The sequence below is a fragment of the Capra hircus genome, chromosome 19, assembly GCF_001704415.2.
Source record: "Capra hircus breed San Clemente chromosome 19, ASM170441v1, whole genome shotgun sequence".
Taxonomy (NCBI): Eukaryota; Metazoa; Chordata; class Mammalia; order Artiodactyla; family Bovidae; genus Capra; species Capra hircus.
In genome coordinates, this window is record NC_030826.1 from 52,565,630 (window position 1) to 52,591,247 (window position 25,618).

General features: G+C 55.2%; 1 protein-coding gene across 3 annotated transcripts; it reads right to left on the minus strand.

Moving 5' to 3' along the window:
• On the minus strand, positions 1-24,213 carry C1QTNF1 (C1q and tumor necrosis factor related protein 1). 3 transcript variants are annotated; one of them, XM_018063665.1, is made up of 4 exons: positions 23,457-24,213; positions 6,364-6,529; positions 2,786-2,925; positions 1-2,209 (listed from the first exon to the last, which is right to left on the minus strand). In XM_018063665.1, the coding sequence occupies exons 2-4, from the start codon at positions 6,510-6,512 to the stop codon at positions 1,659-1,661; spliced, it is 840 nt and encodes a 279-aa protein (XP_017919154.1). In that variant the 5' UTR covers positions 6,513-6,529; positions 23,457-24,213; the 3' UTR covers positions 1-1,658. The 3 variants fall into 3 exon arrangements, with proteins under 3 accessions (XP_017919154.1, XP_017919153.1, XP_017919155.1); XM_018063664.1 differs by having other exon boundaries at positions 6,364-6,526; positions 23,457-24,212; XM_018063666.1 differs by lacking the exon at positions 23,457-24,213 and adding an exon at positions 10,237-10,330.

Below are 25,618 nucleotides of genomic sequence, written 5' to 3' on the forward strand. Positions count from 1 at the left end.
TGCTGAAACACACAATTCCGAGTTTAATGTTTTCTGGAAGAGCACCGAGGCAGCACAAAGCAGCAGGCGGACACCCTGCTCACCAGCAGGAACAGAAACACAGTTTTTAAAGTCTGACCAGCAGAGGGAGGGATGTGGGGACCCCAGACCCCACAGCCAGGCCCGGCGAGGGCAGAGGGATCGGTCAAGATCGGGCATTACCAGATCGTGAACAGGAGGCCTCTTGTCGGGCCTAGGGCCCAAGCAGGCAGGGTGACCCCGCCCCGGGGGGTTGATGTAGAGAAGTGGGGGAGGGCTGCCTGGCCAAAGTCAGCCAAGAACTAGAGCACCGATCCGGGCAGCACCCCCACACCCCACTCAGAGCAGAGGCTCTGACACTGGTGGTGGGGACACGCCCTCTTTCAGAGGCTAAGCTGTGCAGGAGCTCCGGAGACAGGCAACGGGGAGCCTTCCAGTCCCTTCCAGCTCTCCCCTGCTCTGGGGCCCAGGAAAGCCCCCTCCTGCATGGTCTTAGGCTGATGGTCAAAGAGGTCCCAGGGGAGGGTCCTGGCAGGCTGGATGCTGAACCCTCTGGGGTGTAGGACTCTGAGATGGTGTATGAGCAGGTTTTATTGAAAATATTGTGCAATCATGACAGCTGCTACAAAACCAGAGACCCTTGAGCCTTCCTTAGCTGACCCGTTGGAGGAGAGGGACAGAAAGCCTGTGCTAGGGTGACAGGCGTGGAAGCCCTGCCCAGGATGCCAGGGTGGGGCGTGGGGGGCGCTGGTGAGCAGAGCCACGCAAGGATGCGCAGCTTGTCTGGGCTGCACTGGCCTTTGCTGCTCAGAGAACTACCTGCTGCCAGAAGCCCACAGTTTCTAGTGAGCAGACTGTTCCCCCAATCAGAGGCCGAAGCCGAGGGCATGGTTGCCCCCTCTGAGGAGCTGACACTTGCCACCCAGTTCAAATCCCTTCACCACTGTGGCTCAGAAAGACCAGCTGAGCCCCTGAGCAAGCCACAGGAAAGTCCACAGGACGTGGACATCAGTCCAGCTGTCCCCCAAGAAGGTTTGTATGTGGCCTAAAATATCAAGCCAGTGGTTTCCTCTCTAGTGGATACCCTCGGCATCCACTTTAGATCTTGTCTTACCAGGAGCCTTCCGCCGCCTCAAACAGAGAGGGCCCTCCTGGGAGCCAGTGGGGCCGGCGGAAGACAGAAATAACAACTGCCTCCCTCTCTTTTCATGGTTTACTTTGCTCCTTTCACAACCTTTAGAGCTGGCTTAATTATTCCCAGCAGCGGGAGCAAGGGTAGCTTGCTCTGGGACACCCTGGCGCGTCGTTGTCGTGGGGCACGTCGGGGGAGGGTCTCACTCAAGGACGTGTACACAGAGGGGAACTCCTGTAGGCACACCCGCCTGGTGATGGCACGTGCGGACACAGCAACGCTTGGGACCACCCAGCCAACGTTGCTTCCCGCTCCTGTGAGGGGCGTCATGTCGAATGCCAAAGCAGGGGGGTATGGGGGGCCTGGGAAACCTGGGTGCAGGAGGGGCTGATCAGGAGTGGGTGAGGGGGGTTCCAGATGGCGGAGGGGGTAGGGAAGGTCCAGCGGAGCAGGGCGGGGCACGGGGAGAAGGGGAGGTGAGCCTGTGGCGATGGAGGCTGGCAGGTGGCTAGGGCTCGTTGGCCGGCTTGACCAGGTAGCCGCTGAAGGTGATGTAGGTGTCAAACTCGTCACTGAAGATGGCGTTCTCCCGCTCGCCCTTGAAGAGGCGCACCCACACCTCGTCCTGCTCCCTCAGCTCCAGCATCAGACTCTGACTCTGCATGATACTGCGGTCGCTCACCTGCGCGTACAGGATTACCACCTCCTCTGCGTTCTTCATGATGTGCAGGTACGTCTCCTTCTGGTTCCAGGTGTGCACGTTGAGGCTGAAGAAGTAGATGCCGGGCACGTAGCAGTAGAATTTCCCCGTGAACATGTTGAAGTGGCTGTAGAGGTTCACGAACTCCGTGTCGAAGATCACCGTCTGGTAGTAGTCGTTGCTGTGCAGGGGCTTCTTCCGGCCCACGGAGAAGGCGGCGTAGTGGTTCTTGCAGCGGTCCCCAGGGGCCCCCATGGACCCCTTCTGCCCTTTTGGTCCCGTGTGGCCCCTGGCACCCACGGACCCTGTTTTACCATATTTGCCTTGCAGGCCCCGGTCTCCCCGGTCGCCCTTCTCACCTGAACAGGACGGGAAAACACACAGTGTCAAGCAACCTCAAGGATTATTCTGTTTCCATCCAGAAGCAATCAAAAAAATTTTTTTTCTTCCTTCTGGAAAATCCCTGCAACGTAAAGCATTTATCCAAAAGCAACAGGAGCAGCGGTCAGGCCCACGGCGCTATCGAAGCAGATGAACTGCAGACACAGGGCCCTGGGGATGTAGGACCCGGACCACTTGGCTTCCCAACTCTGTTGTGCCGGGCTGTGCGAGGTGACGTGCTGCCCGCAGGAGCATGACCCTGAGGCTTTCGGTGCAAATGCAGGTGGGGTGAGACCCAGAGCTGCCCTGAGGCTCCTTCTCCCGTGGTCCCCTCCCCAACCTCTCCTCTTGGAAGGGGACCAGAGCCTCAGAAACGGAATTCCTTCCTCCCCCTTGGATGACAGCATGCTTCTGCTCAGTGCCCCAAGGGAGCCATCTGCCCCTGCCCCTCCTCCTCCCTAACTCCATCTTCTGCCCTGCCCTCCAATCAGGACAGGGCAGCGCCCCCTCTGCTCCCCAGGGGAAGGTGCCCTCGGCTGGTCTCTGTGCCCGACCTTTCAGGATGGTGATGTTGATCTGCGGCACCGGGATGGCCTGGTACACGGGAGTACCAGGGTCACAGCAGCGGAGGCACCGAGAAGCAGGGGCTTCCTCGTCCTGCCTGGGGCCGTATTTTTCATGCTCGTCTTCATCCCTAAGGGAGTAAAGACATCACTGTGAAAGCCAGGAGCTCTCAGAGCCAGGAATTCTTCTCTCGTCTCCTGCTAGAGGGTCTGGGCTGCCTGACTCGCTACTCTCAACTCATATGCTGCACCCTCGCTGTGCTCAGTCGTGTCGACTCTTTGCGACTCCATGGACTGTAGCCCGCCAGGCTCTTCTGTCTGTGAAAGTCCCCAGGCAAGAATACTAGAGTGGCTTGCCATTTCCTTCTCCAGGGGATCTTCCAGATGCAGGGACTGAACCTGCGTCTCTGGCGTCTCCTGCATTGGCAGGTGGATTCCTTACCACTAGCGCCATCTGGGAAGCCACATCTTTCTCCCAGATGTGCTGCACTGGCTCTTGGTGAACTCTGAGATCCTCGGTGAAGTTTCAGAAAGAGCCCCTGCCCTCCGTTAACTGCAGTGACTGTCATGGAAATAACGATAACAAAAACAGCAGTAACTTGAGGGCCCGGCAAATGGCGGCTTCACGGGAGAAATCCGGCGCCTCTAGGAGGGGTCTCTGGATGGCGTGACATGGCAGCCCTTGAATGAACCTCCCCTTCAGGTATCTAGGGCTTCCCTGGTCGCTCGGACTGTACAGAATCTGCCTGCAGTGCGGGAGACCTGAGTTCGATCCCTGGGTTGGAAAGATCCCCTGGAGAAGGGAAAGGCTACCCACTTCAGGATTCTGGCCTGGAGAATTCCATGGACTCTATAATCCATGGGTTCGCAAAGAGTTGGACACAACTGAGCGAATTTCACTTCATTTCACTTCACTTAATTTGGAACTCTGACCTCCTGGATTCTGGAAGACACTGTGTTAAGCTGACTTGTTTGCAAACGAGAGGGCTCAGCCAGACGTTGTGGGATTCCTGGGAGCTGCAGCAGCTGGAGACGCTAGGGTCCTGTTTACAACCTGACATTAGGAAAGGGGCTCCTGAGGATCCCGGGGAGCAGCAGCTCCATGCTGCCACCTCCCGGCGTCATACTGCACTGTACCGTGCTCTCTGCTTGCAGCTGTTCGGTTGTGGTAGCACCATCTTGGAGGTGGCACAGCCCTCTCATCAAAGGGTGAGCCCCTTGTTTCACTCCACTCCTATTTTCAAACCACAGACAATCCAGGAAAAGGATCTCTATGCCCTAAACTCAGCTACCTACAAGCTCTAGGGGCTTCCCTCGTGGCTCAGTGGTAAATAATCCATCTGCCAACGCAGGAGACTCAGGTTCTCCGGGGGAACAGTATTCTCGCCTGGGAAATCCCATGGACAGAGGAGCCTGGCGGGCTTCAGTCCATGTGGGGGTGCACAAGAGTTGAACACGACTCAGCAACTAAACAAGTCCTAGACTCTCAGAGGAAACCCTGCCCCCACCTCCCAGCAGAAGTCTCCACAAAGATTCCCTGAGCCCCACGCATAAGAAGTGTCCCAAATTGACGCCCTTCACTGCTGCTTGTCCCTAGACTCTTCTCTTTCCAAACCCTGTCGCCAGCAGCAGCAGCAGCAAGACTAGCATGACCAGAATGGGACCCTCAGCCTCATTGCAGATGCTTCTCTGCTCCATTCTGAGAATCATGCAGTCCTGAGGGGTCAGCCCAGGCCACCATCAAAGTAGCTCCAGGAGCTGGGCCCTTGGCTCTCCCCACTTCTGGGACCACTGGCATTTTGAATGCTCTCCTGGAATTCATCTCTCCCTTGCCAGTTCATCCCCTGCTCTGCCACCGTCCAGAATTCTTTCTAGAACACCATGAAATGCCAATCTCTCCATGACTCCCCTGCAGATGAAGCTCCAGAGAGATCCTTCCCCACCAGGCTCATCCCATCCTCCCAGCCTCCACCCTCCAACACTGGCTCCCACTACTCAAAAGACCCACCAGCTTTACACAGTCAGACACTGGAAAGGTTGCCCTTCACACATGTTGCCCTGGCTGCCAGGCAGCTTCCCCTGCTTCTGTGCCTGGGATGCTCGCCCAGTGACCTTCAAGACCCAGTCACTTCTCCTCCTAATTTTCCCCCACCCATCCCCCCACCCCACCCTCCACATCCACCTTGTGGACACACTTGTACTGCAGAGCCAACCTCACTGAAGTGGGTCGTGCGTGTCTGTCCCGCCACAGCCTTGGAGTTCCTGGAGCCCAGAGACTGTGTCATTCACGTGTGTATCCCCAGGCCTAGCAGATGGCCAGATCAGTAGCAGCACTTGATTAATATTTGTTGAATGAAAAGAAGGAGGAAGAGGAAGAGGAGGAGAAGAAAAGACAAACGTCAAGAATGCTGTTGTGTGTGTGAAAGGGTGAGTCACTCAGTCGTGTCCAACTCTGCGACCCCATGGACTGTTGTCTGCCTCTGTCCATGGAATTCTACAGTAAGAATACTGGAGTGGGGGGCCATTCCTTTCCCTAGGGGATCTTCCAAACCCATGGATGGAACCTGGGTCTCCTCATTGCAGGCAGAGTCTTTATAAGTCTGAGCCAGCAGAAAGGCCCAAGAATGATGTTCCTTTGCCCCAGACCTATGCAGTTCCAATATATTCCAAGACAGCCCAAAGCCTTGAGTATCAAGTCAGCCCAAAGCTGACTAGTGAAAAGTGCTGAAAAAAACTCAAAACCAGCACTGGGTGTCTAGGACCTCTTGTTTGATGAACAACATTTCCATCAGTAATCCGAAGCGTTTTATGTATCCCTACAAAATATCCCAAAGATCCTAGAGTCTGTGTATCACTGAAGGCATATGTCTATGAAGTAAAGCGAAAGTCGCTCAGTCGTGTCCGACTCTTTCACGGACTATACAGTCCATGGAATTCTGCAGGCCAGAATATTGGAGTGGGTAGCCTTTCTCTTCTCCAGGGGATCTTCCCAACCCAGGGATCGAACCTAGGTCTCCCACATTGCAGGCGGATTCTTTACCAATTGAGCTATCAGGTATATGAAGACAATGCCACGAGGAAGAAATTCATAGCTTTTCAAGGAAGGCCACCACTTCCTGGGTCAGTCCTTCACCCACGGTCCCCCACCTGGCAATGTGATCAGACAGCAGGGTGGTGGAGACCCACTCTCCGTCTAGCAGCGTCCCTGCCTTCTACTTCCAGGTGGTGCTTAGAGCTCTAATAGATACTCTCAAAGGACAGATGAGAATGCAGAGAAACCAAAGGCTGGGGTCGGGGGGGCGGGGGTGGCATGTTCTTTTTTAAGGATGTGACTGCAGAACCTCAGGCAGACCCACATTCCTCTGGGGTTGGAATGAGGCTGGGTTACTATCCACAGTTGCAGGTAACAAGCCCGGGTCACTGAAAGGACAAGTGCTGCCTCCATCGCCCAGCTCCTCAGCCTCTGCCCCTTCTCCTCTTCCCGTCAACAAGCACTTGGGGGCGCCCGGACTCGGCCCTTATCCCCACCACTGAGCCGGAGCTCCAGCACCCACACCCCGCGGCCTCACCTCTCAGCGTGGTCCATCGGCGGCTCCCTGGTCCCCTCCTGCTCCTGCTGTTCCTGCTGCCCACGGGGCACTCGGCCCAGCACCAGACCACAGGCGAAGGCCAGCAGCAGACAGCACACGAGCGCGAGTCCCAGCCCACGGGAGCCCATCTTCCCGCCGAGCCCTGCTGGGGAGACACACGGAGGACGTGGGTTGGAAGAGCCCCACGGGGAGAACAAGCCTGCGGAGTTCGCCCCAGACGCGACGCTGGGAGGCGCTTTGCTGCCGCTCCTCCTGGGAGGGTGATCACACACACACACTCAACACATTCACATACCTCGCTACACACTCCCACACGTACACACAAACCCCAGTGCATGTTCACGCACATACACACGGGCCCACACACACACATACTCACACCCTCTCTCACAGTCAATACACACTCATACACAAATACACTCCACACACACTCAAGACAGTACACTTGAAACACTCAAGTCCATACTCTTGTGTTCATACTTGCACACTCAACACACTCGTGTATACTCCCATGCACTCACATGTGTGTACACTCAGGCACACATGCGTGTCCACCCCCGACATGCACTCTCTCAGCACACTCACAAACTTAATATGCACAGACTCTCACATTCCACCCTGGAGCACCCGGCTGCCTGTGGCCGCTGAGCATGGCTCTGCCGAGCGCACCCATGCCTCCCAGGAAAGAGACCCCTCAACCCTGAGCTCTGCAGATAATTGTGTCTTGACCGTGTTAGGACAATGAGCAAAATCCGGAATGAATTTGGGGGTCCACTGTGCAGTGACTCTGCCCCAGCCGGCACCGTGGGGGCTGGTGTGCAGGAAAGTGTCAAGTTGCTCCCAGTGAGTGTCCTTGAGCATCTGATGCGGGGGTGGGGGCGAGTCTGCCCAGCCCCAGAGGGCACTTATTGTCATTGAAGCCAGCTCCATGTCTCTCCAAAACACTCTGGACAGGACCCTCTTTGTCCAGGATTGAGATAGTCCTTCTAGAAAGAGCTGACCACTGGGGTGGTTCCCAGTGAGCCCACTAGGGGGCAGCGCCTGAGCTTAAAACAGACACAACATCTCACCTGTTCCTTACCGTCAGCGTTACCACCCTGGCTAACCCGGGCCAGCCGTGGAGGTTACACGCATGTGGAGTCAGGAGTCACGTGCACCTCGGCTATTTCTGGTGGCTGGAAAACCTCCCATCATGGAAGGGAAGACGGTGGTCAATCCCAACCCATTTCGTTCACCAAAACATACAATTTAACATGGAAAGGGCTGACGAGGACACTAAATTGGACCCTCTGGACTGTGTAGCGAAAGGGCTGAAGCTGGGGGAGTAAGAACGCCCACCCCCCTTCTCAGCCAGGCTGGGGCTGGAAACCAGGCCTCTTGGGGGAGGAACAAAGCATCAAAGCAAGGAAACAGCCTCAGAAGGTCCTGTCTGATTTTCTGATTTTTCTTTAATTCCTCTTTTCATGTCTAAGGGGAACGAAAATACTGAGAACGAGTTCTGTTTTTCTTGCTAATCATCTATCCAGGTGAATGCTCCTTTCACACATCGTGGGCCTCCGTAGACGTACTGCACCTCCCCTGGTTCCGAGACCTCGCAGCCCGGGAGGGCACGACCCTCTCGTTGTGCCGCCCTTCAGCTTTGTTCTTTCTTCTGTGTGTCAGTGGGCTCGCTGTTTTAGATCTGAAGACAGAATGCTCTGGCCCTGCTGGAGCCCCATGCTAAGTCAGGAAAACCTGGGGGAAGCAGAGGACCAGCACCCAGAGCCAAGGGAGCTGAGGCTCCCAGTGGGTCCTCAGAGATATGAGATGGAGCCAGGAAGGCTGGCCTCCACGGGAACCCCACCCCCAAGCCCCCAACCCACACTTCTACCGCCTGTTCAATTCTCTGCATACCCCCCATCCCCTGCAGTGGATTAGCTGAGCCCGCCACCTCCACACTCTCTACCTGCCTAGAGTCATGGCCCAGAGACCTTCCCAATGACCTAGAGACTGGTTGGAACCAACTCCCCCACTCAAAATGTTCACTACCTCACCTCCATTTCACAAAGAAAGTTTGTAGTTATAAGAGTAATTCGTAAAACGCATATTAAAAGAATCTCTCCTGGACTTTCCTGGTGCCCCAGTGGTGAAGACTCCGCCTGCCAATGCAGGGGACACAGGTTCAGTCCCTGGTCCAGGAAGATTCTGCTTGCGCCAGGGCAAGTAAGCCCATGCACCACAGCCCTGAGCCTGTACGCTGCAGCTACCGAAGCCCACGTGGCTTAGAGCCCGCGCTCCACTGACAGCCCAGCTCCACCCCAGGCCCGGTGCTGGGGATCACGAGAGCATTTCCATTCATCCATACAACCCTGTGGGTTAGGGTTCCTTCTGAGATTACTTCCTCATTAATAGGTTTTACCCCACCAAAGGCCTCAGATGGACCTGCAGTGAACCCTTGAAGGAGACAATACTCATTCATTATTATACCAAATTTACCAGCGAAGAAGGGCTTCCCTGGTGGCTCACATGGTAAAGAATCTGCCTGCAATGAGAGAGACCTGGGTTCAATCCCTGAGTTGGGAAGATCCCCTGCAGAAGGGTATGGCAACCCACTCCAGTATTCTAGCTTAGAGAATCCCCATGGACAGAGGAGCCTGACGGGCTACAGTCCATGGGGTTGCCAAGAGTCGGACACAACTGAGTGACTAAGCACCAGTGAGGAAAAAATGACACTGAAAAGTTGATTAGCCTAAGGCTGTCCAATTTGTAAGCCGTCGGGGCTGGATTTGAATTCAACAAGCTGCCTTCTGATCACATCAAAATCCTACCTAAGACCCTACCAGGTGCTTCATATTCCTCCTAAAGGTCTCCCAGACCCTGGTGCACGGCTGTGTGCTAAGTCACTTCAGTTGTGTCTGACTCTGTGCGACCCCATGGACTGCAGCCCCCCAGGCTCCTGTGTCCATGGGGATTCTCCAAGCAAGAATATTGAAGTGGGTTGCCAGGCCCTCCTCCAGGGGATTTTCCCGACCCAGGGATCGAACCCACGCCTCTTATGTCTCCCGCATTGGCAGGTGGGTTCTTTACCACTAGTGCCACCAGGAAAGCCCCCCAGCCCCTCAGCTGGAACCAATTCCCCCCGCTCTTTGTTGTTTGTGTTTCTCTTATTGTCTCATTCTGCAAAGAGTTTTTCTTGGCCGCGAAGTTTCTGCACTGCAGACCCGTGACCTCCTCTGGGCCTGGGACATGGTCTTGTTCATCTTGGACCCGCCAAGCATCCTGCAGCACCCTCTACTCGACAAATATTTGTCAGATTGAATTCTCCAAATTTGTTTATTGCCCTATTTCTGTATTTCCTCTGTTTTTCCTTGGCGCCTTGATAATTACTCTCGTTTTCCTCTTCAATGCCAAACTTGCATCACTTGAAAGGAAAAGAGATTTTCCTTTCTTTAAACATCTTTTCCCCCCTGAATCCAAAGTAATATATAATTCATTTGGGGAAAGTTGGAAAATAACAGCAAGAGGAAGGAAAGAGTTATCTTGGATTCCTTTGCCCCCAGGGTCCCTCAGCCTCTGCACCATGGATGTTTGGGGCTGGATCAGCCTTTGTCGTGGGGTGGGGGGAGGGGCAGGGGCTGTCGTGTGTGCATTGCCGGATGTTTAGCAGCATCCCTAGACTCCACCCACTCGATGCCATCAGCACCACCCCACCCCCAGTTGTGACAGCCGAAAACCGTCTCCAGACTTTGCCACGTTGTCCCCCAGAAGGCAGAAATCCTCCCAGTTGAGAATCAGTCCTGCACCCTCAATGGAAGCACCCTTCTGCATGTTGGTATGTCTCTTTCGAAGTCTAGAAAGGGAATTTTTCTGTACCTGGGTCAGAAGAGACGGAGCCCAGGATGCAGCTGGTGAAGGGCTGGTGATATCGGCGGGGGTGGAGCCGTGCTGGCCCGGCAGTGTCGGAGGCGCCAGGCGGACTGAGAGAGGTCAGCAGAGGCTGGAGGTTCTCCTCAAGGACCTCCTCTTTGGAGCCAAGGCAAACCCAGATTGAAACCTTTCCCTCTAAGCAACTATCTTCAGAACCATTTCCCCAAGTCCCACAGCAAAGTCAGCATCACTATGATCATTTTACTCACTTTGGGGCAAAAACAGTGTTGCCCAACTTCCAACCAAACTTGGCTCTGGCCCACTTTAGTGATTTCCATTGAAACGAAGTGCCCTGCAACAGAGGGGGTGTGGAGCCCGGAAAGGTGACTCAGGAGAACGTGCTGTGCTCAGCGAGGCAGGTCCGGGAAGCGGCCCCCAGGACGCCTCGGCCAGGGGTGTGTAACCCTTCTGAATCTGGTCCTGCATGGTCCAGTCTCCTGGCTGCCTTGCGGTCAAGGCGTCTGAGGTCGATTCCAACATGACTCAAGTTCTGGACTTGCCCATCCCAACCCTGCAAGACACTCAGTTGCCAGATTCCATGGCAATTCCATGAACATCTTTTTCTACCACTCACTCCCTTCAGGACCTGCGGCTCCTCTTCTCTCCCTCAACCCTCCCCATCCCCCTCCAGCTTAACCTCCTCCCCAACAGTAGGTGGGAGGGGAAAAGGAGGAATTGGGTCAATGGCAGGGGCTGGAGGAAGGCAGGAAGTGTGAGAACACTTCTTGGTTAATTATTTTTATCTTCTAGAGCCCCGGAATGGATGTGTGGTGAAGCCTTTAAGGAGAGGATTTTCATACACAAGTCTAAGTTTCTTTATATCTGTTTAAAAATCGGTCCCAGCACTTTGGGGGGCCCGCCCACTTCCAGGGTGTCAGCCAGTGTTCTGATGGTGAACTCCCAGCCCTCAGGCTCCACATATTTGCCTTGTGCCTTGTGGCCACACCCAGCTCAGTGCCCTTGGACAAAAGCATTTTATAACCATGGTTTTCCCTCTTCCCTGATCATCATCGGGTAACCAGCTGCTCTGAGAGAGGAGACAAACCCGGGATCTCCCTGGATTAGAAGGAATTTAGAAGACAAGTCCAAATGGCCTATGTAGCTCAGGAATTGCCTCTCAGCAGAAAACTGAACACAGCCACGGTTTCCTGGATGCCAGTGATGCGCACAGCATCAGGCAAGAGCTTGGGAGGCAGGGATGCCACTGCCGATTATAAACACCCCGTAACCTCAAGGCGATTAGCAGCCAGTGAAGGAGACAGCTCACAGCAGATGTTGACTCAAAACGAGACATTCTGGAGGCTTCCTGGGTGGCTCAATGGTAAAGAATCCGCCCGCCAATGTAGGAGACACAGGTTCAATCCCTGATCCAGGAAGACCCCACGTGCCGCAGGGCAACGAAGCCCGTGCACCACAACTATTGAGGCATGTGCTCATGAGCCTGGGAGCCAGAGCTACTGAGCCATGCGCTGAAGCCCGCGGGCCCTAGAGCCAGTGTTCAGCTGCAACAGGGGCCAGGCAATGCGAAGCCCACGCACCCCAGCTAGAGACTAGCCGCCGTTCCCCGCAACTAGAGAAGAGCCTGCTCAGCAGCCAAGACCCAGCACAGCCAAAACGAAACAAACTAAAAACTGAAAAACGATATTTATCTACAAAAAGAAATGGAGAGAGACATTCTAGGCCCGTGCTGTGCCCGGCAGTGGCCACCAGCCACCTGTGGCTATTTCATTTTAAACCAATTAAAATTAAAGAACATTCTAAGGACTTCCCTGGCAGTCCAGTGGTGAAGACTCCACACTTCCATAGTAGGGGGCACGGATTTGATATCTGCTTGGGGAACTAAGACCCTGCATGCCGCATGGCACGGCCAAAAAGATAAAATAAATGAAAGATCATTGTAAATTCTGTTCCCAGTCACGCTAGCTGCATTCCAGGGTCTCAATGGCTACGGGGAGCTGGGAGCTACTATACTGGAGGGCAGAGAACAGAACATTTCAATCACCAGAGAAAGCTCCATTGGGCAGCTCAGTCCTATTAGCATGAAGCTGAGGGGTGGGGGAGTAGGAAGCATGAGCAAACGGCAGCCCAGAAATCTGGGAGCCATTTAGATGCCTTCTTCTCACATGTCCGCCACACTGAATCAGTCACCAACCCTGCTTAATATCTCCTGAAGGACTCTGTTCCTCTGTACCAGCTGACGCTTTCCAGGAGCTCTGGCCAGGCCCCAGATCTCAATTCACCCCCAAGACAAATATCTTTGTCTGGCTTTTCTAGGGCCTGGACATCAACCCCCAAATTTCACACACATCTCCCAAGAAAGCTGGGCCTAAGATAGGATGTCTTGCCACACCTACCATCTTCTAGGTAAGAAGGCGACTTGACTCAGCATCCAATCAGAGCCTGTCTCAACCCAGCATCATCCATCCCTCAGCCCAGCAACCGGCACATCTGCTCCTGCCCCCCTCCCCTCCCTGGTCTCCTCTCCACCAGAAAGGAAGCCCTGGGGCTGCCCTCTCTGCTTCGACATCTGGCGGAAATTCTCCAGTTGAGATGCTCAGAGCTCTCCAGCTGCTGCAAGAGGGCCCCTGGACTCAGATCCTGGGGTGCCCAGAAAGGAGAGAGCCCCATGTTGGGGTGTCCCTCTGGCCATCAGGATTGCCTAACACGTGGTGTCTGCTTTCCTTCCCCAGAAGCCATTCCTCACACTCATTTTCCATTTACCAGGCTCCTCCAATGATGGGCAGGAGGAAGGCAGAGTGACCGCCACTTGATAAATGACGTTTGCTCACCAATCCCAGGAACCCAATTCATATCTAACTTTCCCTTCTGTAATGGGGCAGCCCCAGCTGGTCTTGGGCCCTCTCTGGCTTCCTCCCAACACTCTAGAGGAAGCAGCAGTGGGGGATGGGCATCCTTTATTGAAGAAACTCCTGTCAGGTAAAGAATTCGCCTGCAAAGCAGGAGATGCAGGGGACACAGGTTCAATCCCTGGGTTGGGAAGATAACCTGGAGGAGGGCATGGGAATGTGCTCAGTATTCTCTGTGTGTGTGTGTTTCCCTTTTTTTAAAAAAATTTATTTATTTATTTAATTGGAGGCTAATTACTTTACAATATTGTGGGGTTTTTTGCCATACGTCGACATGAATCAGCCACGTGTGTGTCTCCCCATCCTGAACCCCCCACCCACTTCCTTCCCCACCCCATCCCTCTGGGTTGTCCCAGAGCCCCGGCTTTGACCCACTCAGTATTCTTGCCTGGAGAATCCCATGGACAGAAGAGCCTGGCGGGCTACAGTCCTTGGGGTAGAAAAAAGCCAGATGCGACTGAAGCAAGTGAGCACACACGCACGCGTGCGCTGGTCAACTTGGGGGTCAGCTGAGCCTTTCCCGAAAGATGAAGGCGTCCTGGCGCCCATCCCCCTCGCTGAATCTCCTTCTTCTCCTTTTCCCAAGAAGCTGTTCTCTGGCTGAGAGGAAGAGGGTTTATTTTCTTAAGGTTTGGGGGTTTATTTGTTCCCTCCAAAGCCCAAGGCCAGGGACGGCAATGAAATCTTCTGGGGCTACTTGCTGATGAACAAGCGAGGGCTTCCTTTGCGCTGACTTGGGACCACACAGCCAAGGTAAGACAGGCCAGGCCTCCTCCCCATCCTGAAACATCTCCATCCTCTCCTGGGGCAACTCTGTGCCTAGACCAGAAAGGGCTCACCTGGAGCTGAGAGCAGACACTGCCTGAATCTCTGGCCAGGCCCTGCAAACAAGGAGACCACGTGGGCTGCAGGCGGCAGGCCTTCGGGGGCACCTGGCCAGCCCAGCCTCCCCAGTGCAAACAAAGATTTCCTTGACTAGAGCCCTGTCCTTAGATCACCTCCCAGCTGTGAGGCCTCGGGCGGCAGGCTTGCCCCTGCTTTGAGAACCGTGCGAGAGAGAGGAGCCACTGACAGCTCGTGCCTCGCCGGAGCCCGCGCTGCAGGTGGCCTGGCCCCCAGCCCACTGCCCCGCAGCGGTGACACCCTCAGAGGGCTGGCCGCCCCCAAGACGGAGGCTGGGAAGTAGCTGGGAATTCCATGGCCAACGCACTATCTCTTTTACAAGCAGCACAACCGTTTTCAATTTTCTGGGACCCGAAAATCACTGCCGCATTTTACAGCCATCTCTGGGGACGGGGCAGGGCGGGGGGAGCTTGGCAAAAGGTAGGCTTGTCCCGCATCTAGTGGCTTCTAAGTCAAGAGTGTAATTTAGCTCAGCATCCAACAGTCCCGCCGCCTCTCGATCCAGTTTAGCTCAGCATCCAACAGTCCCGCCGCCTCTCGATCCAGCCCAGACGGCTCTTGCTCTCGTGTGTGCTGCAGAGCGCTTGCCGGACATGACCACCCGCCTCTCCACTTCCGCTCCGGCCCACCCTGTCTCCCAGTGTTTACCCTGCACGACCTCCCCTTTAGAGACAGGTGTTTTCCAGTCTGTCTCCTCAGCTCTCAGCCCCTCTCACTCCAAACGCTTTCTGCCCATCTTTTCCTATACGATGGCTTCAGCAGATGGCTCCTCGATCCTTGTCCCCAGCAGGCGTCCCTGATCATCAAGCTCTGGGCCTGCGCTCTCCAGAACAGTAGGGTCTGGCCCCTGGTGCCAGATACATTAATGACAACTAGACAAAGTGAAAATTTCCGTTCTCCGTCACTCAGCACATCTTAAGTGGCTCCCCTCTTGGACAGCACAGCTGGGAGCACACGACCATGGTCGCAAAGTCCTATTGGACAGCGCTGGTCCAGACCCAGGTGTCCAGGTGTTCAGACCAGGTCTCCTCACTGTGTCGTAAGATGCTCGAGCCCCTTGTTAGCTTCCTGTCTTCTCCCTCAGCCCCCAGCAGCCCTGCTCTTGCTCCTGCACGTACAGCTGTTCACACAGGGGCCCCAGGCTGGCACCTGGGAGACCCCTAGACCCCTGCTTCTCCTGCACCACCACCAGGCCTCCTGAAGGTCTTCTCTCCCCATCTAGGGTGCCATCACCGCTTTTCTCTCAGCCCTGCACTTGTCTCGTCTCTCCTCTGCCTTTTGAACTGCTTGCCAGAGGCCACTTTCAAACCTGCACATCTGAATGCCACCCTTGGCCCCAACGGCTTCCCATGAAAATAAAGGAAATGTTTAAACTCTTGAGCTTCACCATCTATCTCCCGTCTCATCTCTGGCCCCTCATCCCCACCCCTGCACCTGTATCCTTCACACCAGCCACCTAGAGCCACTGGAAGTCCCAACACAAGTCACACCACGGTCTCATCCTCCATATCTTTCTCCTGCCACCTTCCCCATCGCGGTGTCCTTCAGAGCCCAGCCCAATGCCACCTCCTCCAGGAAGTTTCCTCCCCCAGCATCTGGCACAGAGCAGCTTTCTTGTCTGGTCCACTCACAGGCCAGGAGGTCCTCAACACACAGGAGATGCGTCTCATTTCACAAGCATCTCCAGGGTCTGGAGTCTGACTTTCAGTACTGACTGAATTCCGCACTCCCTTTCAGGCCTTCGTAAGTAGCAGAGCCATCATCCAAAGAGGACTCAAGCCAGTGTGTTCAGATCTGTCTCTAATTTGGAACGTGGGTGGTCTGCAGTAGGGGGAGAAGGGAAGTGGGGAGAGTGGCCAGGGACACACTATTACGTGTCATCAGAATGCTGAGTCCTGGTGTAACCAGGTAGCCGTCTTTGCCTCAAATGCTCCTCTTATCAGCACTCAAAGCCTTCTGCTTCAAAAAAAAGAGTTACAGGCTTCCCTGGTGGTCCAGCGGTTAAGAATCCACCTGCCAGTGCAGGAGACAGAGATTCTATCCCTGGTCTAGGAAGACCCCACATGCCGTGGGGCAACTAAGCCCGTGCGCCCGGGTGCTGCAGCTACTGAAGCCGCATCCCTAGGGCCCGTGCACCACCAGAGGAGAAGCCCTGTACCTCCACGAAGAGCAGCCCCCACTCACCAGAACTAGGGAAAGCCCACGAGCAGCAGCGAAGATCCAAAAAGAAAAAAATTACAAAGAAAAATAAGAGTTGCAACCCACTGCCTCCATCAACCAAAGTTACAAACCACCTCCAAGATCCTGCAAAAGCCGTCCAATCAAATGACAGTACATCCACACAATGGAAAGCTAAAAAATGAGGTGGTTGTCAGGGCGACAAACTCAAGTGCCTTTAGCCATTGACCGTGGTCTTAGGTGTAATGTCACAGGGAGGGTGGAGATTGCGACAAACCAGGAAACACATGCTCCATTTACAGGCATTTAAATAAACAAATAGGAGACGGCAATGGCACCCACTCCAGTACTCTTCCCTGGAAAATCCCATGGACGGAGGAGCCTGGTAGGCTGCAGTCCATGGGGTCTCTAAGAGTCGGATACGACTGAGCGACTTCACTTTCACTTTTCACTTTCATGCATTGGAGAAGGAAATGGCAACCCACTCCAGTGTTCTTGCCTGGAGAATCCCAGGGACGGGGGAGCCTGATGGGCTGCTGTCTATGGGGTCGCACAGAGTCGGACACAACTGAAGCGACTTAGCAGCAAATAAATAAATGATGCTGGGAGGTGGGCAACTTCAGCCAGCAGCACCAAGGACTGACCTCTGTCAACAGATGAGTATTTACGGGCATGAAAAGATGTTCATAAAATGCTGATGGGTTTAAAATGCAGGTTGAAAACAAATGTACATAAAAACACACCCACACACGCACATACAGTAACTGCAGAGATCCAAAGGCCACCCACCTGGCTGCTGACAGCAATTGTCTCCGGGTGATGAAAATATGGATGTTTGCCATTTGCTTATTTTAGTGTCTCTGGGGTTTTCCCCTATAATAGTCACATATTTTTTCACATTAAGTACACATTATTTTCCACTTAGAAAGATGACGAAGAAGCCCCACCCTGGGGATTGAGAGATCATTTTGTTTATTCTGAAGAATCTGAGTCTATTCGAGGGAAAGGAGAATGGGGGAGGGGCTTGGGGATGCTGTGGCGAGTTTGGGGCTCAAGCCAGACTGTGTGGAATATAAATTGTCCTCGTGCTAAAGTCCCACGTTCTTTCACAAGTGTGTGTTGAGTGTCTGCTGAGCACCAGGAAGAGGGCTGGGTTCTAGCAATGTGATGGAAAAAGAAGAAGACACAGTGCTGCGATCGGGCAGCAGAACCCTGGAGTTACCATGGGTACCGGTTATGCGGGAGAAGGCACTGGAGCGGGGCTAGAATCAGGCCAGCCGGAGGGAACACATTCTCTAGAAGCAGGGGATTGATTCTGCCTTTCACACACCAGTCACTGGTGACTCGCTGCTGAAGGAAGCTGCCTGCAGCCATCAAAGAGGAGGAAATGGAGAAAAACCCATGAGCCCATCGTCAGGCACGGTCAGGCGCGTTAATGGGCCAGTGAGCAGCCCTGTCAATTACCAGAGATTGCTTCTAACAAAGCTCCACCGTGACCACTGGTTAAGCACCTGCTGCGTGCTAGGCTCTGGGCACACACCTTACGGAGGCTACTGCACCTGACCCCTACAGCCACTTCGATTTCTCCAAGGAAGAAACGGGCTGAGTCAGGGAGTCACCCACTCAGGCCCTGCTGCGGCAGGTGCTAGAGCTCAGGTGAGACCTAGGGGTGAGAGCTCGGGCTGAGTCAGGGAGTCACCCACTCAGGCAGGTGCTAGAGCTCAGGTGAGACCTAGGGGTGCCTGACAGGAGAGCTCCTGCTGCTGCGCCTCACGGGGCCTCCAGGAAGAAGCCAGGTAGGACGGGCTGGCTCTACCAAACCACGGTCCAGCGGGGCGCCCCCACCTTCTGGGCAGGCATTCACTTGCTTAGCTCCCTCGGTTACCTCGGTAACAGCAGCAGCGGCCCCGGGCCCTGCGGAAATTATCCCCCCAGCTGAACCCTCATGTCCATCCCTCCAGCAGATTGCTGAGGGCCTGTCCCAGGCCCAGCACCATGCAGGGCACCGGGGCATCCCTGATAACCGTCTCATCAAAGTGATGCGCTAAGACCTCTTGGGGCCGCATCTTAATGCCCACCGCTGGAGCTGAACTCCTTTGGGTTTAGGCACAGAATCACCAGGAACCCCCCTCACACCTCAGAATGGAAGGGCGTGGGGGCTGTGGTCCACTGAATGTACATGTTGAGGGCCCTGCTCTTGCACGGTAGAGAGCAAAGGGTGCATGGGTGAGGTCGGGAGGGGAGGGAAGAGGGAAGCCCACAACTCACAGGCATGGTGAACGTCCCACCCCGATCCCCATGCCCTCTGATGCTCAGAAGCAAAGGGGTCTGAGGCTGAGTGCAGCTCGCAGAGGGGAATGGTGTAGAGAATCGACGCTGGGGGACTGCCCTGGCGGTCCAGTGGCTAAGACTCTGTGCTGCTAATGCAGGGGGTGCAGGTTCAATCCCTAGTCAGGGAGCTAGGATCCCGCATGCTGCATGGAGTGGCCAAAAGATAATAATAATAATTGACACTGGGGATGCACTGAGTATGCCCTGTGTCTGCCTATCCCTCAGAGGTTGCCTGTGGTCAGGTGCGGGGGCCCCAGAGGAGAGGTCCCTGCAGAGAGGGAACCGGGAGAAGAATACAGTATCAGAAGGGAACAAAGCAGAAAGGGCAGGCATCAAACTCCAGCACAGCTCCCCAGCTTCCAAGGCCTGGCTCTGCTTGCTCCGTGGGACATTCTCAGGGTCTCTTTCTCATGGGTCTACCCAGATTACAGTACCATGGGTCTTGTTCTCGTGTGAAAGTGTCAGTTGCTTACTCATGTCCAGCTGTTTGCAACCCCATGGACTGTAGCCCACTAGGCTCCTCTGTCCATGGGATTCTCCAGGTAAGAATACTGGAGTGGGTAGCCAGATCTTTCTCCAGGGGATCTTCCCGACCCAGGGGGGGAATCCAGGTCTCCCACATTGCAGGCAGATTCTACCACGTGAGCCACCAGGGAAGTCCCTTGTCCTCATAACTATATCTTAAATAGAGGGAGAAAGGGAACTTCCCTGGTGGTCCAGTGGTTAAGACTCTGCTCTTCCATTGCAGAGGGCGTGGGTTTGATCCCTGGCCAGGGAACTAAGATCCTGCATGATACACTGTGCAGCCAAAAAAAAAGGGCGGTGGGGAGAAGAGGAAGGTGAGGGATAGATGTCCTGAATGCTGGAAAACCTGAGAGCCAGGGCCACTCCGAACCCCACCCAGATCCACCCATCTCTCACCAGAACTCACTTCAGACTCTTCACAAGCAGAAAGAGCCCAAGTGTTTCTGAGCACACCCCAGTCACCCACCCTGACCACCAGCCTCAGAACCTGCAGGCAGAGGGGCAGAGCCCAGCCCAACCAACGTCTGGCCTGCACCCGCCCGCAGCTCCACCAGGGCTGGCAGCCTTCCCAGGCGAGGTCCTTTTCCTGTGCTGGTCCCCAGGGCAGAGGGCGGCTGGTAACCAGATGTCCCCACTTGGGGAGGGGGTGCAAGGGAGGCAAAGGGTTTGGGGCCTTGCCCCAAGTGGGGATCCACCAGTGGCCAACAGCAACGTCTGACCCAGCACAAGACACCATGAACCTGGGGTCCACAGGCTCCCCCACACTCTCCACGGCCGCTCTGCCTGTCTGCCTCCTATCCCATCCTGCATCCCTGCCCGCAGGCTCCTGCTCTGCTCCAGCTCATTTCAAGGAAAATTTCTACCTGAGCCAAGGAGATGGTCAGGCAGGGAAGTGGTCAGACATGGAGGGGCAGGCAGGCCCAAAGCTCTCCTGATGGCCATCCTGAATGAGACAGGAAGCTGGGACAGGACTATGCCTGTGCCGTCCACAGCTGGAGAGGAGTTCACTCCAAAGGCCTCTGGGCAGGCCAGGGACAGCTGGGTGGGCAGTGGGGGCCTCCCACACCCATTCTGCTTTGAACTCAGTACTGGGAAGCAAGCATGGGAAAGGATGAGGGGCTTCACAGGGTCTGGGAGTTGCTTCTGCCTCTAACTGCTCAGGCACTGCTCGGTTGCAACCTTGATGAGGACTCAGAGATAAAGATGCCCCCAAAAGTCTCAAGAGCTCCCACGCCTGCTCATGGCACCAAGCCGCTCTCCATGAAGCAGGAAGACAAAGGTCAGAGGTCACAGCCCGCAGCGGCAAAAGTTTCACCATGGGCTTGGGGAGGAGGGGAAGAGCCAGCATGCCCACTTCTGCATGTCCGTAGTTAAGAGCAGAACTGGTCCTGCCAGGCCGGGGATGCCCAGGCAGGGCCCCAGGGATCCCAAATCCTAGGACCCAGGGGACCGGCTCCCTGGGCTGCCCCAAGAGCACGGAAGGAAGCACCTGGTCAGGCTCTGATGGTCCTTTTCCAAATCCTTCTCTATGTGAGCAGGTGGTCCCTCGCACTGTGGGAGAGGTCAGTTCAAGGAGATGTCAAGAGTCCCATCAAGGAAGCTGCCCTGTCTCATTTGACTTTATGAGAAGGCAGATTTCAGCAGGTAAAAACAGGAAGAAAATAATTAGCCTTAGCACACGTGATAGTTACACCACCAAGATGAAGTGTCCCGGGATGCCATCGCCCCCACTGAAGGTTGCTGGGCTCTCAGAGCGGGGGAACAAGGCTGCTTCCAAAACAGCCATTTCTCTCTCTAGTGGCTGAGCAGGCAGAGTTACCTTAAGTTGTAAGCAGAATGTGGGGACCATAACAGAAGGGAAACTTTCTATTCTTCCTCTACTTTGCAAACTACCACCTCTCGCCTACGATCCTGGAGCCTCAGCCACCCCCAACTCCGGGAACAGGGACCCACACAAGGGTCCAGCCCCTGAAGACAAAAACCCAACAACCAGCTCACGTCCAGGGAGGGCGCCCAGCAGCACGACTGTATCTATGAAATTCTTTTCATCTTTGTTTTGATGGGTAAAGTTCAATGCCAGAATATTTGGTTTATGAGTCATGCTAATTACAGCTGGGAGGGGGGGGTGCGGGTGGAGGGAAGGGAGAGAGGCACCAGGAAGAACAGAAAGAAGCATGTTCCAAAAGAATTATGCTGTGCTGGTTGCCCTGAATAGGGAGGTTACGTCCCAGGAATGAGGCGGGAGTTGCCTGCAGGCTTCCCGAGGCCATGTCGGCTTTCTCGGCTCCCACCTGCGAGCATGCCCCTCGCTGGCTGGCTGCACCTGCCCCAGACAGGCAGCGGTGTCCTCCGGCTGAAAGATGGCCCATCCAAGACCTCTGGCACCTGCATTTCTCTGTCTTCCTGACCCGCTGCTCACTTTGGCATCCCAAGAGACTCAAGATGAGAGAAGGAAAGGGGTAGAGAGCCCGAGGAGAGGGCCAGAGTCCCTGGGAAGCAGAACCTGGCTGTCTTGGCCCCAAGGAACTTTCTCTGTGGGCAGCTGGGAAGTAGAAATCTGCAAACTTGAGAAGCTTGGGTTTTCTAGCCTCTGTTTGGAAAGCTGCACATCCTTGAGCAAGTCACATCCCTTCTCTGGGCACAGAGATGCAGGCCTCAGGTCCTCCACCTACTGCCTCTGGGCAAGCCACAGTCTCTCTGAGCTTATCAGGGATGACAGTACCATTGGCAGAATTGTTGAGAATCAGCATTTGCTCATTGCTTACTGTGTGGGAAACACACAGATACACGCACGTGCACTGTCATCATTTATACTGCTACTATTATTGTTGGGGCATCCCTAAGCTCCTCTTAGCGCTCAGGTTAAGAAGGAGAGTGGAGAAGCAGGGTGGGAGAGGACAGCTCAGCCCTCTGGTCCCCCATCTCCCCTTCACCTGTGTCTTTCAGTCCCCCATCTCCCCTTCACCCGTGTGTTTCTGGCCTCTCTGGTCAGCAGGGACAGTGAGCAGGCCTCGTGGAGCATGTACTTCTTCCCCGGCCTCTCCCAGCAGCACACACAGTCAAGTGCCTCTATGTGTGACCTTGCACGTGGGGCTGTCCGCGTGCTTCCCTGAACTATAAAAAGCAAAGGCCCAGCAGCCTCTGAGGACCTCACATCCTCCCCCCGGGGACCCAGGATGTAGCTGGCGGTTGAGAAAACTCAGTTTCTCAGGACACTCCCCATTTTCAAAGCTTGGAAGGAGGAAACTCCTAGTGTGCCAAACTGCCTCTGTTCTTAGAAACCAAGTGAAAGAGAGAAGAGACAGGAACAAGTCACAGAGCGGTCCGCCCCCCTGAGTGGGTCAGCCGGAAGCACGCCGGGGTCCCACGGAAGACACAGCAGCTGTGCACGGCGGGGCCCAGGCTCACATGACATGTGTGCCCTGGACAGGTGGGCTCACACCTGTGCTGTGGAGATGCCTGGCACTTCGTGCTGCACCAAGAGGCATGTGCCGTCCAGAGGCTTAAGGGCAGCTGAGGGACTCCAGCCCCAACCAGGGCCACCTTCGTGATGCCAGCAGACCAGAGGGTCCCCGGGAAAGGGACATCATTTTTTCCTGTCCAGACTGGATCCCCTCCAGGAGCACCAAAGCCATTAGATGCAGGGGCCAAAGTCAGCATTCCCTGTTCTGTGTGGGGTCCAAGTTGCCCACAGGCAAGGCTGGCTCTCACGTGACCCAGGAGATATGGGACAGGGGCTCCCCACCAGGGGTAGAGGGGGAACTTGGGTATCATTCCTTTCCTTTTCACACCGGGAGAAGATTGAAGCAATGTAAACACGCCACAAAAATCAAGGGAGGTCCAACCATTCCCAGGGGCTTCCCAGGTGGCTCAGTGGTAAAGAATCCGCCTGCCAATGCAAGACCACGCGGGTTGGATCTGTGGGTCGGGAAGATCCCCTGGAGGAGGAAATGGCAACCCACTCCAGTATTCTAGCCTGGGAAATCCCATGGACAGAGGAGCTTGGCGGGCTACAGTCCATGGGGTCGCAAAGAGTCAGACACCACTTAGGGACTAAAACAAACAAACAAAACCAGCCATTCCCAACAGCATCTGCCACGGAGCCTCCTGCTTCCTGGCCACAGAGGGAGACCACGGCCACGGCTCTCCGTGGCGTCTCCAAGGCAGGCAGCAGCAGGAACCCGCACCGGAGCCTTCCCGCAACTGGTCTTTCTGCCCCTCGGCAGCAAGTGCCCCGACCCCTCCCACTACGCTCCTCGCCCGCTGCCTGCCCCAGTCAAGATACCGGTTCTCTGAGTATGCTGAAGCCAGAAAAACGAGCCCCTCGCCCCGCACACACACCCCGCCCACCAGGCTACCTACCGCCAACCACCGGCGGCGTCCGGGAGCGAGCGGGGCGCCCGCGTTCTCCCCGCGGCCTCTCTTACAGCATCTCCCGGCGGCGGAGCCTCCTCCCGGCCAGGTCGAGGGAAGACCAGACTTGTCGAAGGAGAGAGCAAGCAGGAAGAAAAAAAAAAAAGTCCTCCGGAACAGAGGGCCCTGAAAGTTTGCGGGGGAGGGGGCGGGGGTGGGAGGGGAGGTGGTGCAGGCAACAGCCGACCTCTTCCCGGCACCTGGATCGCCTGGACTCCGAGGTCTCTTTGGCCAGAAGCGGAAACGCGGTTTCTCGAAAGTAGAGGAAGAGCCGAAGAAAGCGGGACAGACGTGTAAGGAGCAAATCCCGGCCAGATGTGAGCGGCCGCGGAGCCTCGAACGCTCCCAGCGCATTTTCTCCAAACAGCAGCCGCCGAGGATTAACTGTGTGTGTGCCCGGGGGGGAGCGCCCGCGCCTCCCTCCTCCTGGCAACCCAGGGAGCCGGCGGGCTGGGGACTGGCCAGTGGGGGTGGGGTTCTGAGGGTCTGGAAGTCCCTCCTGGTGTGGAGGGGCTGGGGGTCCAAGGACAAGGAGGGTTGGGAACTCCCAGTGTTGCTGGGTGGCAGGGGGCTGGGCTCCAAGGCGCTCAAGGGGCACTTGCAGCCACCCCACCCCCATCGGTTCCCAGATGGTAGCAGACCTGAGACATCCAGCTGGGGTGCCAGGGGCCTCCGACAGGTTTGAGGGAGTCTGTGAACGCCCAAACAGAATGCAAAATTGCACGTGTGCCTGTGCGTGTGCATACACGGGTGTTATTGGATGCTGACGGTCTAATGCTTTGATCAGATTCTTAGAGGTGGCTGTGATCCAAAGGTTAAGAACCCTGGCTGGGGGTGCAGACTTTCTGGGTGACATGTGAGCCAGGGTGGGGCCAGCAGAGACGTCAGTATTTCTCAGTCTCTATCGGGCCTTTCATTCCTTGATATGAAAAACAGACATTTTCTCCATTTTATACAAAAGTTCTTTTGCAACAACATCCTTTGCTCCCCCATTCCTTCCCTGCATCCTGATAAACTGCCTTAGGCTTCTCAAGAGCTGCCCTTGGTCAAGCTGGTCTCCATCCCCAAAGTCTGAGTCAGACCAGACAGTTCTAGCATCTTATCATATCAAGAGACGTAGAACAATCTGTCTTGAGAAACACAACTCTGTTGTGATGATAAAATTTGCGGGGGAGGGGTTTCTCCCCGTCTCCCACGGTCTCTCCAATCTGTTTGGATGTCCTCCCTGCACTTTTTGTTTTGTGATCACTCCTCCCAGGACCTCTCCCACTGGCTCTACTCGGACAGGAGATGTAGAGGCAAGGATGCTGGATTGGGGTGCTCAGGGCAAAGCAGAGAGACTGAGTCTCACTCTTCCTTGCCTTGGAATTTCTTCTCCATCTCTGCACTCCACGTGTCTGCCTGGAAGGCTAAGATATTAAACGAGAGGTGGAGGGGAGTGCGTTTCTGACATGCACCCAGCACACCTTCTCACCAGGGCGAGCTGAGAATGGTGGCGATGGAAGAAGACAGAGGGGCTCTGGGTAGTGGAGAGACCCCGGCCATCAACTCGCTTCTGTGGGAGCAAAGTCACGAGTGGCCCTGATCCTCCGTAGCCTAGAGAACTTCAAGGACACCATGGAAAGATTAAGTAAATGCTTTTCCCCTGGAGATATGGTTTTATTTCAGCTGGCGTTAGAAGACTCAGAACTGCTCACCATCTTTGGCATGTGTCTGACACTTGGCAAACCCTACATCCCTGGTAGCTTATCCACACAGGAAAACCCAGAGATAAGCTCGTCTTCGTTCCGTGCATAACCCGAGGGCACTTCCCGGTCAACAAGACCCCAGGCCAGCACACCCACTGACCTTCCCCTAGTTGTTCTGTCCTCGAATAACCTTCAAAGCAGGGAGATGGCAGTAAGTGAAGAGGCCACCCTGTGGGCTCTTCCTGGACGTTAGAGGATTCAGGTCTTTCTCAGAACTTCTGTGAACTGGGAACCCCCTGAGTCCAATGGGAAAGCCCTCCTTTGTCCTACTCAGGAGACTCAGACCTGGGAAAGTCCTGGACCAATACCAGAATTCAATGCGCACAAAGCTGGGCACACAGCTTGAAAGGGACACAGACGTGG